This window comes from Parambassis ranga, chromosome 2 (assembly GCF_900634625.1).
Source record: "Parambassis ranga chromosome 2, fParRan2.1, whole genome shotgun sequence".
Taxonomy (NCBI): Eukaryota; Metazoa; Chordata; class Actinopteri; family Ambassidae; genus Parambassis; species Parambassis ranga.
In genome coordinates this window covers 1,392,740-1,406,924 of record NC_041023.1, presented here as the reverse complement: position 1 = coordinate 1,406,924, position 14,185 = coordinate 1,392,740, and the positions used below count along the sequence as shown (strand labels likewise).

At 48.6% G+C, this 14,185-nt stretch overlaps 3 protein-coding genes across 5 annotated transcripts in view; 1 reads left to right on the top strand and 2 right to left on the bottom strand.

Annotated features, from left to right (window-relative positions):
- sh3bp4a (SH3-domain binding protein 4a) overlaps positions 1 to 14,185 on the top strand; it is a 46,163-nt gene that overhangs the window by 21,046 nt on the left and 10,932 nt on the right. For all 3 annotated transcript variants that reach the window (XM_028399388.1, XM_028399387.1, XM_028399389.1), the window contains 6 exons: positions 4,929 to 4,980; positions 5,430 to 5,496; positions 6,900 to 6,990; positions 7,065 to 7,150; positions 11,742 to 12,106; positions 13,812 to 13,872. The gene's annotated coding sequence lies outside the window, so the exon portion shown is untranslated. The remainder of the gene's footprint in view (positions 1 to 4,928; positions 4,981 to 5,429; positions 5,497 to 6,899; positions 6,991 to 7,064; positions 7,151 to 11,741; positions 12,107 to 13,811; positions 13,873 to 14,185) is intronic.
- On the bottom strand, positions 7,111 to 8,873 carry LOC114431772 (glycophorin-C-like). Its single transcript, XM_028399394.1, has 4 exons — positions 8,821 to 8,873; positions 8,182 to 8,281; positions 7,827 to 7,868; positions 7,111 to 7,747 (listed from the first exon to the last, which is right to left on the bottom strand). Exons 2-4 carry the CDS (start codon positions 8,267 to 8,269, stop codon positions 7,542 to 7,544), a joined length of 336 nt encoding a protein of 111 aa, XP_028255195.1. The 5' UTR covers positions 8,270 to 8,281; positions 8,821 to 8,873; the 3' UTR covers positions 7,111 to 7,541.
- Positions 9,197 to 10,336, bottom strand: s100b (S100 calcium binding protein, beta (neural)). Its single transcript, XM_028399393.1, has 3 exons — positions 10,245 to 10,336; positions 10,024 to 10,180; positions 9,197 to 9,917 (listed from the first exon to the last, which is right to left on the bottom strand). Exons 1-3 carry the CDS (start codon positions 10,328 to 10,330, stop codon positions 9,771 to 9,773), a joined length of 390 nt encoding a protein of 129 aa, XP_028255194.1. The 5' UTR covers positions 10,331 to 10,336; the 3' UTR covers positions 9,197 to 9,770.

The following is a 14,185-nucleotide window of genomic DNA, read 5'->3' as shown; positions in this document are numbered from 1 at the left end:
ACTGCAGCAGTTTCTCATGCTGGAAGGGCCGAGGTGACCAAGTTAGTAAAAAGCACACGGAGGAGGCCGCGGATAGGAGCTTCAGAGCGAGATTTAAAATGATTTTAAATTAACCCCTGCGTGACCTTTTCATCTCTGATAATTAAACACCTGAATACCTTTTATTTTTTTTGTTTGCAGCATGAAAGCTTCAGACAAAAAAAAAATGAATCCTAATTGTTCAGATTTGCCAAACACGCCTGAGGCAGAACAGGATGCGGCGTCTTTGACTGGAGGTGCCGCGTGACCTCCTCGCGACCCGCCATTAAAGAGAGAGGGACAAACGTGGCTGCTGTTAATGAGCAAAGAGCGGCGCAGCTCATGAGGAGGTGTAAATATTGAGACGATGTAAAATGGAGAGAGAGGGAGGGATGAAAAGACAAAGAACATGATGCCAAATGTTTGCATTTTAAGGCCAGATGATTCTTTAGCTCGTCCCTGAAGGCATCGTCTCATTCGTTTACATGTGATTCATTGATTCTCTGCAATCAGGTGTCACCTCCCCTGAATCTCCTGCAGCATTGGGTCAGTGTGTGTCGCTCCTGACATGTCAGAGTAACCGAAATCAGCCACGTGATCTGGTTGTTGGTAAATTGAGGCGATGGATTCTCAGGATGATGGTTTTTATTTTTCAGCTCTTAACCTTAATGCCGTTCCCGAGTATGAACACACCTACAGTGGTGTGAGGTCTTTGTGTCGGACTCCTGAGTGATCCGCCTGGAGAGGTCTCTCCGGTCACCCGCCCACCCTTCAGCCAGAATAATGTGCGCGTCTGGATTCGACCCACGTCCCTGCCGCCGCATTTCAAAAGACACTTAATTTCATACTTGTTTACGGCTCTCTCTGGAGATCTAAAGTTGGAAATCGCATGCATTTTTAATTCCAAATTAAGCCAGAGAAGAAGAAGGAAGAGGAGGAGGGGAAATATTCCATGTTCACTTGGCCACATTTTGACAAACATGACCTCCCCTCGTCAGGGTGGAGGGATTATACGGAACAAAAGTTGGCCCACTCGCCGTACCACGGCTTAAGGCTATTGGGGCGACAGATTAGAATATCGTTCACCCTCTGCAGGAGATAAGAGACCATCAGGAAACATAATGAACTGCCACTGAGCATGTGTGAAGCTCACATTCATAAATCTTCAAAAACAGTAATGCAGATTTGTGGATTTCTTTTTCTCCCCCCACCGCGTGCTGGAAACGTGAGGCGGGTTATCAAAGGTTGGCTCCTGCTCATTGTCTCTTCCTGTAAGGAGTCCACTCCCAGCCCCGGCTCCTCTCCTATTATCCCACATAATTACAAATATGTCAGGCGGCGTGACGTCTGCTGACGCCGGCACGTCGCCCAGCCGCCACACGGCGACACATCTCACCCTCTCCCGCTCTCAATTAGCTGGCGGTGCTCCAGGTTAATGGAACTTTTGATTGGGGGGAAAACTCCGGTTTCCTGGACGCCGCGGACGCCGCTCTGTTTGTGGGAGGGGGGCGTGTGGGGGGGTCGACCTCGGCCTTATCTGCTGCTGCTGCTGCTGCTGAGAGAGCTGGTTAACTCTGCCCCGCTCTGATGTGAGAGGAGGAGCGCCGCCATGTTTTTATTTGGCCTGATTAGGTCGATGCAGCTTTACACGGCTTCATGCTTTAATAACACTGCAGGAAAATGTACAAATGCTGTTTTCAGGGAGGTTATGCAGACATTTCCAGCACCTCGTGTCACCTTCTAACCCTGCGACATCCTGTCTGATACATTCAGAGGCATTAAGTGGATTTGATGGTTGAATTTTGATCTAATGTGGAAAATCTGCAACTTAAAGCCTCAGAGCATCTGTTTAATCAGAAGAGACGCTGGTTAGATGCTGTAAAATGCTTCATGTGACTCACTTTCCTGAACGTGAGGGTCGAGCTTCCAGCATCCTGAGATGATCATTCTGCGTATTTTGTCTCATTTATGTGCGGATGGTGTCGTGAAACTCAGGGAAACGAGGCGTCAAAGGAAGCGTCACACCTCCAGCGTTCTGTTACAACTCAGAGTGTTAAGACGTGTCAGTGTTAAGACGTTTTCACATGGATCTACAGGGGGCGCCAGCGCACAGAAAGAAGAAGAAGTCCAAACATTAGTAAATATGTGTGAAATGTACGTGATTGATTTGTGACTCAAACTTTGGATTCCCAGCTTCTCCAAACGACGAGGGGAAAGAAAACGGGCAGCGGCCGGGCCTCCTCCTCCTCCTCCTCCTCCTCCTCCTCCTCCTCCTCTTCCTCCTCCTCCTCCTCGCCGGCTGGGCAGTGAGGTCAGTGAGATTACGGCGCTCGCAGTCAGCCTGGCGTTCAGCATCCCTCTGCACAAACCTCCTCTGGCCAAACAAAACCCGCTATCAGAGGATGACACGAAACAACAGCCCGCCGGGCATCATCCTCCTCCTTCCTCCTCCTCTTCTTCTTCCTCCTCTGCCGCTCTGGAACAAACGCACCAGTGAGTTTCACTGCAGCTTGTTTGCGGCCATGTTGGAGGCAAGGTGACAAGAGAAACATTCCTGTAATTTCCAAAAAGAGCTTAAGGTGGAACTGTTCTCCAGAGGGGGGAGAGCTGCCACCTCTCTCTCTCTCTCTCTCTCTTCCTCCCCTCAGTTTACCTAACTCGCCAAAAAAAGAAAAGAGGGGGGGTTTATATACACACACACACACACACACACACACACAGGGCTCTCCTGAGGAATGGCTGGCGAGCAGGGAAGAAATGCGCCCTGACAGCCTCCTCTTCCCTGCGGCAGCTGGATGCCAGAAAGGAGCGCAGTTTGTTCGGAGAGATCTTTTACTGAAGATGCCAGGGATTAAGACAGAGAAGACTGCAGGACACGGCTGTGTCACCTACCATTAAACAGGCCTAAACTCTCCTGTTATCAGATACTCTGTGCTAAATAGGTCAGGCCCGGGCCCAAGTCTGAGGAGGAGAGCTGCTTTCCTTTATTTGATTTTTATTTATTTGTGTTTTTTATTCACAATGGAAAGAAAAAGAAAAGAAATCTGCACCAACTCTTAATGTTAGGTAGTTACAGTGCAGTGTTTTGCAAAGATTTAACCTTAACTGTCCTTTTTTTGGGACAAAGCAGGTGAACACACGGAGCTGTGGAGGTGAGGAGAATTTAAAATCCTTCTCTAGAACTGAAAATTCTCCCGAAATGAAACCGTTTGCAGTAAAAACATTCTGCTCAGCGCAGCCAGAAGCCACGATGGACTCACATGTGACCAGCAGTCACATGAGGAAAATCTAAATATCTTCAGATATGCACACGCAGCTCCGAGCTCTTTGTGGACTTTTGTTGCTCACACTTTATTTACATTTCTGTAAAATCAATAATCAAAGAAATTCAGCTTCTTTTGCTTTATTTTATTCTCGGTCCACCATGACGCTCTGAAGCAAACTTGGACAAAGCCCGGGCTTGTCTTTCAGAGGCGGCGTCGCGTTTTAAAAGTTTCCTGTTGTCTCTGAATTATTCAGCGGCCGCCCGCTCCAACGCAAACAAACGGAATAAAACATCGATGGTTATCAGGCATAAATATGAACAAACAGCATCTGAAAGCGTTAAGGAAGCGCGGAGCGACACATGAGGACAGTGTGTTTGACTGGCTGGACTGAGCGCACACACACACACATCGTCTTCCTCACCCCCCGTAATGATGTGTGGCCTGTCAGAGAGACACAGCCAAATTACATTCAGGACTACAGAGCCTCCGTCCGAGCTGCTCCCTCTCTGCAAAACAATAACTGGGATTCAGCAGCTGCAAATTGCACTAAAATTTCCCAGTCTCTTTCTGTGAATTATTAATGAGAGCCAAAAAAAAAAGAGGGGGGGGGGTGTATCTACAGCATGCCCGAGCAGAGGAGAATGCTATAAAGCTGTAATTATTCCACAGAATGAGAAATGGAACAAAGTTGTTGGAGCCAGAAAAGGCGAGTCAGAAACTGAAACTAAGAGCTGACGGAGGGGGGAGGGGGGTGAGGAGGAGGAGGGACGCAGCGTTAGCACCAAAAGCGGCGTCAATTTAAGCCGGCGACGTGGATGACGATGCATCCGGCGCTGTGTCAGCGTGCACACAAACAAACTCACCAGCAGCAGTTAGAGCAAGCAACAAGTAAAGAAGCGACAACAAAAAGTCCAGAGAACGGCCTCAGCTTGACTAGAAGAGGAGCTACGTGCTAATGCTAACCCCACATAGCAGCTGTTTTCTGCTAAGCCTGTGTGTCAGTGGCCGGACTTCATGGTTCATCATCAAAGCTGCGTCTTTTTCTGCTAACAAACCTGAATTGTGTGGCTGAACGGTTGAGCTGCGTGTCCTTAACGCAGCAGCAGCATCTGATGTAAACAAAAAAACAGCTGATCGGCCTGTTTACACCTTTAACCCTCAAACCGCACGGATCTGTAAGAGATGCTGCTCGGAGTTTGTGCATGCATGTGCACACACACTGATGGCTTACTTGAGAAAGTGCCAGTCAGAGTTGTGTCCTCACACACACACACACACACATGTACACAGTGCGACTGAGGGCCTGGCGTGGATCCCCTGCTCACAGGAGGCAGCAGCGTCCCTCAGGGATCCATAACCAACCAAATAGCTCTCATAGAGAGAGAGAGGGAGCAGCTCGCTCTCCCAGCTGGGCACTCTCTCACTGTGTGTGTGTGTGAGGACCAGATGACACAGGCGACTCATCGTACTGTGGTCGAAATGAGGTCGATCAGCTGATCTGCAGGGAGATCATGCAGGATCTGTCCAAAAGTGTGTGGACAGCCTCACCTGCTGTCGCCCGTGCTATGAATATGATGTTCATGTCAAACATGCTGCAGTTTGCTCAGTAACATGTGACTGAACAAGACTTTCGACTCTTCGCAGTGTTGGATTCGTGCGGCTTTGTGTGCCAGACGGGAGGAGACGTCATCTCTGAGTGAGTGAAAGTGAGCGACTCAGCCTTTCCTGGACGTTCACTGCAGCTGCTCGGGGTCAAAGGTCACCGTCAGCTCTCTGTGTGTGTGTGTGTGTGTGTGTGTGTATGAGAGGATTTGAAAGCATTCCGGCTGCTTGAGGTGAGTGTGTGTGTTTCCTGGTATTGCCCTGCCCTCTAGTGGCTGCTTGGTGGAAGTGTCTCTGCACTGGACTATTAAAAACACAGTGTAACTGTAGATATTAGTGTCAAAACAGTACACAAATAAAAACCACACATTCACGACTTGCACTTGAATGATTGAATATTACAACATTTGCCTAGAGTATGCAAAATAATCCTGATTCAGAGGTTACATTTGAATTTAAATGGACATATTTAAATCAGAATAATTGAAATCTCTTCCTGTGTGTGTCCTGTCACTCATGGCGCCTCCTCTTCTTCCTCCTCAGAGTTCAAGGTCGCCACGCGGCTATTTCCAGCTCGTCTTCGCTGCGATCCGTGTCGCAGAATGACAAGGTAACGCAACTCGGGGGGTCAGCTGTGTTACAGGAACGCTCGCACGGATCGGGAAAAAAGACGAAATCAATCCTGCCTGACAGTGTCTTCAGGATACTCTGACCTGACTGGACTGTCTCACACACACACACTTCACAGATGTACACAAACAAACACTTGTGGTGTAAATATAGCTCACACACACACACAGACACACACACTGTTCTCCAGCTGTCGCTCAGTCTGACACAGACGACCTCTGTCAGCTCTGGTTTGTCTGTCGTCTCGTCAAGGTGCATCAGAGAGACGAGGTGTCCTGAAGTCCATCGCACACTGAACACATCATTTCATTATTAACTATTCATTAACCACCACGTTAGGATGCTGAAAAATTACCAAAAAAGGAAACGATTTATGACGTTCGTTCGTTTGGGAAAGCTTAAATCAGAGCCGGCTTTATGGCGCCTCACAGCACCGTTGTGTTGCCATGGCGCTCTCAGTTGTTGGATTCCTTCATGTCACACAGAACAGAGAGCAGCATTAAAGGCTGTGTTAATGACTGCTGCTACTATCTGTTCCAAACATCCCACAAACCTGCTGCTCTTGAACGCACCACGTAGACTTTCAAAGATCATCTACAAACAACAGTCAGTAGTGTCCAGTCTGGCTGCTAGCTAGCTAGTTATCATGTTAATTACTATATGATTAGATGATTCTGACCCTGCAGACTTACGTCACAGTTGTTATAACCTCATATCACCAGCAGGGGGTGTCAAAGTGCCACTGCACTCAATGTTACTTAATTTCTGTGAACTGACCAATCAGAGAGCAGCATCAGGTCACCTGTCGAAGTTTAACATCTCTGCAGCTTCACCATGTTGTGTGTGATGTCAGTCAGTTAGCCCCGCCCACTTCCACACTGTATAAATATGGCATCTTTGGTCTGCAGGTGAGTTCGGCCTGTTCAGACCGAAGCAGACGATCACAGAGCAGCTGTGTGTGTGTGTGTCACCTCGGTGGCTCTCATATCTGTCGTTCCTGTGGCCAGGCATCGCCTGTGAGCTCTGCCTGCCTCTCAGGTCATCGAGCATTCCCTGCTAGCTAATTACCTCCCCCGCCTCCCACCCTCCCTCACCTCCTCTGTCCTCAGCAGGAGGAGGGGGGGGCATATTTCTGACAAATGTGCCATCTCCATAATTAGCTGGAAAGCAACATATGAAACATTAAAGGCGGCGGGCGCCACCGACAATCAAAACATTTCATTTGTTGTCAATTATTCGTCACTTTGAAGGTTGTGAGGGGTCGTTAATATGGAAATAAGCTCGCCATGCTAACAAGGCTGGAGCGTCTGATTCTGAGCACCCCGTCTGAGTCCTTCTTCTATTCTCTCCTTTTTCCTAATATTTTGCTTTTTCTTCAAACAGAACTCAACAAGCAGCTGCTGGACACACACACACACACACACACACACACACGTGACGCCTGCCAGGACCGCGGTGGACGTGACGCCTCACAGTGAGTAAGAAGCTCTGCTGTCTGTTCTTCAGAGTTAAACATGCCAGGCATGAAGTTAAAAATCAGGAGTGCAGTTTCCATTTCAGCCACAAGATGGAGCCAGTGCATCACTCAGAGACGTGAAGAAGACCAAAACTTTATTATAAAAGCATCAGACGAGGTAAGAAGTACTAAGAGTCATCTCTATGGTAACAGTAAAAAAACAGCATCAGTGGAGCTGAGTGATCAATATACAAAAAAAGCTTCAATTGACTTGATGCTCTGCTGGTGGAAGAATCACAGGAGGTATTCAAGACAGGAAGTCTGCAGAAAACGTTCAGATTCTTCTTATTTATAATGTTTGAATCAAATTATTGCTAAATATCAGATAACATGTGACGTGTCAGGACAGTTTATCATCTTCAGTCCAATATCATATGGAATGATGATGTTCTCCAGGATTATCAGGCAGACCTGCTGTTCTAAACAGTTTTGTCTTTGCCGGTGTGCAACGTGCAGCTGAGCTTCTCCTCCCTTCTCACGTGACAAAGTCCTGAGCGCGTCTTCTGACCTCACTCCTCCTCCTCTTTGGGCTTCAGAGGTTCTTTGCTTTGAAGCGCGATGCTCGACCCGAACGACTCGTCCTCGTCCTCGTTGTTGAGGTCGTCGTAGTCGTCCTCGGTTTCGTTGGTGACGTACGAGCCCTTCTGTCTGGACAGGCACCACATCATCAGCGTGATGATGCAGATCAGCAGCAGCAGCACGCCGCAGACGACGCCTGGGGGGGGGGGGGTCAGCATCACATTTAGATCTGATCACTCTGATTGATTCTTCAATAGAAACCTAAAAAGTCTCACCTCCGATTAAGGCGCCCAGATCCTCAGCGTCTGCCAGGCTGTCTGTGGAGGACAGGAGGGTTCATTATAAACATGCCGCCATGTTTGCGTGTTCATCAGTGACGCCACATGAAGGCGCGTCTGTGGGACGCTGCTGTTTATAGCCCACGCTGACCCCGCTCGGCCCTGCTGTGGAAACCACAGCCAGCAGGTATCAGTGTGTGTGCGTGTGTGTGTGTCGCTCTTATCTCCACGGCGACAGGCCCCCCGAGGCCTCACACTTCCCATGCTCCTCTCTGACAGCGGGCTGATAAGACACTCCCTGCCACACAGCTCACGCAGCAGAGCATGCACCCCCCACCTCTGTGGTACCTACATTTGGTCCCGATCCTGGTCACAGCCTCTGAGAACGGAGGACGCGTGTGTCCTGATGGGACGGTGGCGGGGGTGGCGTCGGTGTGCATGCTGACGACAACCTGCAATAAAAACACGCAATCAGGAAGCGTCTGTGTGTCTGCCGCCCCCTGCTGGCAGGGTGTGGACTGTCACTGTGATGTTCTGTAACAGAAGCTATGTAGTGCTAACTGCTTTAGCTTAGCATACATTACCATGTGATTTAACAGTAGCTCGACGCTAACTGCTAACATGCACACGTCTATAAACACTCTTCAGTCTCTGTCCTCACGCCTCACCGTGCAGTGTGTCGTTTTAGTGCCCTAAAAGTATGACAGTGTGTCTGTTTACACACAAATCAATAACCGTGCTGCCGGAATGTCATCGTTTGGCAGTATTATTGATCAGTATTGATCATTTTTCCTGATACGTGATTGACAAATTTCACCAAACAATCGATCCCAGTTTCTGAAACATGAAGTCAAAGGAGTGACAGCAGAAAACATCCTGAGTGTTTCCATAACAACAGTCAGCCTGCACAGAAGTGCATGAACACACACACACACACACACCTTAGTCCAGTTTAATCCAGCAGAAACAAGTAAAAGACGGATAAACTCACCAGTTCTGATCTGCAGCAGAAGAAGAAGAAGAAACACAACAGAGCGTGTGCTAGACAACACACACACACACACACACAGATGGGTGTGGTGTCAGTCCCCTGGGCTCAGATCTGTTCCTCTTTGGGCCAATAGCGACGCAGACTCCACCTCTCTGCGATGCCGAACAGCCTGCAGATGTCTGAGGGCCTGCAGCTGCCTCTTGCATCATCTGTGTGTGTGTGTGTGTGTGTGTGTGTGTGTGTGTGTGTGTGTGTTGATAACAATGAAGGAATAAGTCTTTCTTTTCTTTAAACTTCTGACTTTAATCTCCTCCTCTGATCCAACAGACAGAAAACACTCAGACATCAGACACATGCTGTGATGAAGATCGATCGATTGACGGTTAGAGCGTCTTTAATGGAACTTATTAAAATGACACTGTTTCACTGTCAGAGCCTTCAAACGGGATCAGGACTAAAAACACATGAAGCAGCAGGGACAGCGTTTATAACACTGAACTCAACTCAAAAACTTAAAACCAGACGTAATCCTGCAATAAGAAAGAAGTGGAGTATTACTCACCATTTAAATGCTCGAAACACAAGAAGCCAATGACATATTAACCCTTTAAATGTAGCTCTGTTAGCCTGACAGATATGTGATTATACAGTGTGATCGTCAGATATTTTCTCCTTCTCCTCCAGGTTTGATAGTCAAGTGAGTAACTTTAATTTAATTTTAATCTGGTCGCCACATGTTTTTATCGAAAGGGGCGAGAAATTCTCCTGAACCTGACGTCTCAGCGGCCATTTTTACCACTTTACTCACTCAGAAACTCGACTAAATGAAGCTACGCTAGAAGTGACTCAGCCAGCAGCCAGCCTACGTGTTTAGAAGCTACTAGTTGTGTTGTTTTTTTTCCTCCACAGTTTGTGCGTTGCTAGGCTTCACTTATTCCTCCTCCTCCTCCTCACTCGTCCCCATGCTCGAAGAAGTCGTGGCAACAGACGGTAACCATGGAGATGAATGTCATGAACTCCTGGAAGTCACATTCGGCGTCGCCGTCGGTGTCCAGTCCCTCCATCAGGCGGTCCAGCGTGGCCTGGTCCTTCACATGCTGCAGGGAGGAGGAGGAGGAGGAGGAGGAGGAAGAAGAGGAGGAGGAGGAGGAGGAGGTCAGATCAGGACAGAAAACTTTGCAGCTTCGTCAGGGTCTCTCTCACCGCCATCAGATCAGGGAGCTCGTCCTGCAGCAGATCCTTCAGCTCGCTCTTCTTCAGCTTGTGTTTGTCCCCCTCTCTCTCCGAGTACTTCTGGAACACCGCGATGATGGTTGCCATCGCCGTCTCCAGGTCCGTCATGGTCATCAGAGGCAGGATCCTGTGATAAAACACAGAGGAGTCAGAGGGAGAAACTGAAATGAAAGTCACAGCGATGCTCTTACCGCAGCGTGAGTGCAGGCAGACTGTGTGTGTGAGTCCGGAGAGCTGAGGCTGACGATGGGCTGCAGCCTTTATACCGCAGCAGCATGTGGGTGGTGGTGTGTGGTGCTGAGGTCAAACTGCTGACCAATCCCGTCTGTCCTCCTCCCCTCGCTCCACTGACCGGCTCCCACCACAATCAGCAGCTCACACTGCACTGTTTCAAATGCTTCAAGTGAAAATCAGACTGTAGATGCAAACCTCCACACAGCTAGGGGGCGCTAAACAATGACATGTGGACAGAGACACCTCAGACAAGAAAGGGACATGTTCCATCACCTAGCTAGCAAATTTTTATCTATGCTAACTCAAACTCCTCTAATCCCTGCTAAAGCTATTTATATTAGCATGACCTTCTATTATATTTAACCTGAGTGCTAAAAGCATGCTAACACACCAAGCTAGCATTGGTGAAAATACGCCTGCACGCAAGCTAGCTAAGTTTCACACTGCTAAATATAGCTTTTAGCTGTGTAAATGTTAGCAAGATATGTAATATGTAAATATTGATGACATCATACAGAGATATTTTTTGGGCCCGCCCACTTCTGAGACAAGTGAGGAAGTGCAGACATTTTTTTTTAATGCTAAAGCAACTTTAGCACCTAGCTAACTCTTTACTATAATGTTTAGTATAGCTGTTGAAGATGCTAACATTAGGCTTTACACTGACATACAAATTAGCAAATGCTAGCATGCTAACACGCCAAGCTGCCTGCGTGTACCTAAGAGGTGTCTAAATTCATGGAAGTGTCCTTTAAAGCAGCAGAAATGGTTTAAAATGACAGTGTCTCTCTGCGTCCCGGCTTGGATCCGCCTCTCTGCAATGTGTTCGGGACAAAGGCTCGTTTCAGAGGAAGCGTCTGGCCGTGCATCTTAATGAAGACGCTCCTTTCAGCGCTCCAGTTGGCCAGACGTCGGCCTAAAGAGAAGCTGGCATGTCCCGGCGCCAAAGTTTTAACCCCCAAACAAACATCTGAGGGGGAACATAAACAGACCTCAGAGTAATAACATCATATGATGAGCTGATCATCGCCACAGTGAGGCCGTGGATTCCTGCCGTGACTTCTTCTTCTCCCTCTGCCGGCCTCTCCGACCTCTGACCTCTGCGTCTCCTGGAGAACAGAGCGTGTATTAGATGATAGACTGAGTCTTTGTTTGTGGATAAATTCACTCCTCACGCGGACGTCTACAGACTGTTTCATTGTTCACTACAAACACTGAACGTCTGTGCAGACAAGCGCAGACAAACTTACCAGAAGCTGGTCACATGACCGACGTTTGTCTCTGGGTTTTGGGGTCAGAGTGAGACCTCGTGTTTTTTTTCCTTCAGATGATTTAAACTACATATTGTTTTATTTTTTGAGCTTCATAGACATGTGTGAAATCTTTTCTTCTCTTCTGTCTTTCCACCTTTGTCTCCTCCGTGTGTGTGTGTGTGTGTGTCGTGTCTCTTTCAGCATTTTTTCTCCCAGGAGACGGGCGTCCTCAAACAGCCCGGGCGTCCTCAGAGCCAAACCAGGCTCCCCTGGGCTGAGCCGTCTCCCTAACAACCACTCAGCTCCTCCTCCTGGGAAAAGGTTTGCCAGGCCTCTGAGTCAGCACCTGGCAGTGTGTGTGTGTGTGTGTGTGTGTGTGTGTGTGTGTGTGTGTGTGTGTGTGTGTGTGTGTGTGTGTGTGTGTGTGTGTGTGTGTGTGTGTGTGTGTGTGTGTGTGTGTGTGTGTGTGTGTGTTGTTTCTAGGGTGAACACTGCATGAAACATGCTGTGACCTTTGACCTCTTTCATATTCTTCTAACAAGTCCCTGTGTGAGGAGGCTTTACAGGTGAGTGCCAGTCAAAGCTGTCATTGTGACGTCCCACCACTAGATGGCAGCAGTGTGACACAAAAACCTCACTGCAGCCGACTGATGGACAGTTTAAAGTCATTGTGTGTCTTTGTGGGGTCTCCTGTTGTGGTGGTTTTGTGTGTCTTTGTGGTGGTTTTGTGTGTCTTTGCATCTTTCTCTGGTAGTGTTGTGTCTTTTTAAAGGTTCTGGGCCTTCTTGTGGTTTTGTGGGTTTGTTTTGTGTCACTTAAAATCACATGTGTTGGACCGTTGTGTAGAAATCGCTGATGACATGAAGAAGTTGTGGCTTGTCCTGAGAAAACATGGCGTCCTGTGTGTGCGTCCTCTGGTGATGTGGTGTCACAGTCGCAGCGTAATCTGAACAGATCCTCAATCTGTCCATCCAGTAAATCCCATCTGTCTTATCTTGTTGTTCACACTGCAGCCGCCGTAAACACTGAACAGAGAGGTCAGGGCTGTGTGTGTGTGTGTGTCTTTGTGTGTGTGTGTCTGTGTGTGTGTGTGTGTTACTCTGAGTTATGGCTGCAGTTGAGCCACTCAGGTGGTTTGTGAAGGTCGCTGGCTGCGCAGAGATGATTTCTGTCTCACATCCACCTTCGTCTGACTCCATCTGCTGGTGGTGGTCCTTTGGGTGTAGTTGCATCACTCTGTGGCCCCGGTTTGTGAGTCTTTGTCTGTTTTTTGGTGTGATAATTTGAACATTGCCACGGCGACCTGTGAACGTGCCAGGCTGCAGCGGCGGAGTGGCCATCTCATGTCGCATCTTCTCCTCCCTAATCCCATAATCCTCTGCTGCCTCCACTCTCTCTCCCCCCCCTGAATCGGATTAGAGGCTCCTGGATCAGAGGCCTCGGTCCTCACACACACACACACACCTGATGGCCTATATTTCTACTTCCTCCTCCCAGTCTAGGATCATTGAACAGACGAGGAGAATAAACAGGTTTACGGGACACAGACTTATCAATCAGAACCCTGGCGAGGCCCTCAGAGTCGTTTTCAGTCAGATCAGATCACACAGCTGGTAGGGTGGGTCTGATTTACACCTGGACACGAAGGGTTAAACCACGTTTCCCTCCATTTTTAGTCCTGATGAATGTTAAACTTTCACATGACGTGGCCTCAGTGACCACGCTCAGATAATCTCTGCACAAAACACCTCCTGACACCAACAACAACATATGCTGAGTGCTAATCTGCCGCCAGGTCAGAAGAGCGTAGCCTCAAACTCTCATCGCCGTTAGCAGAGATTACTGGCAGGAGACACAACAACCCACACACACAGACAGGAAGTCCTCGATCGTTCCTAAAGCGGGCCGCCGCTCGTCTGTTCACGGCTCTGATGTGCTCCTGATTTACTGCTGTCACGACTCCTTCAGCCCCGCTCGCTCACTGTGGTCGCCGTTAATCTCACACCTCGCTACCCCGCCATTCATCAGAGTTATAAGGCGTGATTGATGAAGCTGCTTCTACGAGGCCCCGGTCACTTTGAGTGTGTCAGGATGGAAAGAAGTGTGTGTGTGGAGATAAATCTCATTTAAGAGGCTGAGCGGGCGGAGCACACACACTTATTAAAGACCCCCTGATCACACAAGCCTTAGGCAGACTTAGGCTTCCCTACGGCACACAGACAGGAAGCATCATGAGGGCGTGTCTGTGAAGTCTTCTCTGATTTATTTCAGGGCTGGATGTCGGCGTACGGTGAACTTCTCAGTGACAGGAAGTGACCTCCACCCCTCCTCAGTGAGTGAAACCATGACTTTTTCTTTATCTGCTCCTTTGTTGGGTGAGCGTCCAGCCTCTCCCTCTCTCTCTCTATGTGTATCTATCTCTGAATATATTGATCGATGGCTGCAGGTGAAGCCCACAGGTTCATTCTTTGCACCTCAGAACAGAGAGGAGTTCACAGTCTCTCGCCTCCGTCCGTCCATTTGCGGCGCCTCCACCCTCAGAGCTGCACGACCTGTGTGCAGAGAAATGACTTATTCATCACCTTGTGGATTAGAGCTGCAGCAAACACCTGAAACATGCAGCCTCCTCTGTCCTTAGGCAGCAC

What these genes read in the sequence shown, in the direction of transcription:
- LOC114431772 (XM_028399394.1), bottom strand. Translation starts at nt 8,269, where the DNA reads ATGCACACCGACGCCACCCCCGCCACCGTCCCATCAGGACACACGCGT. An exon ending in GACCAGGATCGGGACCAAAT is followed by an intron (nt 7,869 to 8,181) that starts GTAGGTACCACA and finishes TGTCCTCCACAG; the next exon opens with ACAGCCTGGCAGACGCTGAG. An exon ending in TCTGGGCGCCTTAATCGGAG is followed by an intron (nt 7,748 to 7,826) that starts GTGAGACTTTTT and finishes CCCCCCCCCCAG; the next exon opens with GCGTCGTCTGCGGCGTGCTG.
- s100b (XM_028399393.1), bottom strand. Translation starts at nt 10,330, where the DNA reads ATGCTGCTGCGGTATAAAGGCTGCAGCCCATCGTCAGCCTCAGCTCTC. An exon ending in CTGCCTGCACTCACGCTGCG is followed by an intron (nt 10,181 to 10,244) that starts GTAAGAGCATCG and finishes GTTTTATCACAG; the next exon opens with GATCCTGCCTCTGATGACCA. An exon ending in AGCTCCCTGATCTGATGGCG is followed by an intron (nt 9,918 to 10,023) that starts GTGAGAGAGACC and finishes TCCTCCCTGCAG; the next exon opens with CATGTGAAGGACCAGGCCAC.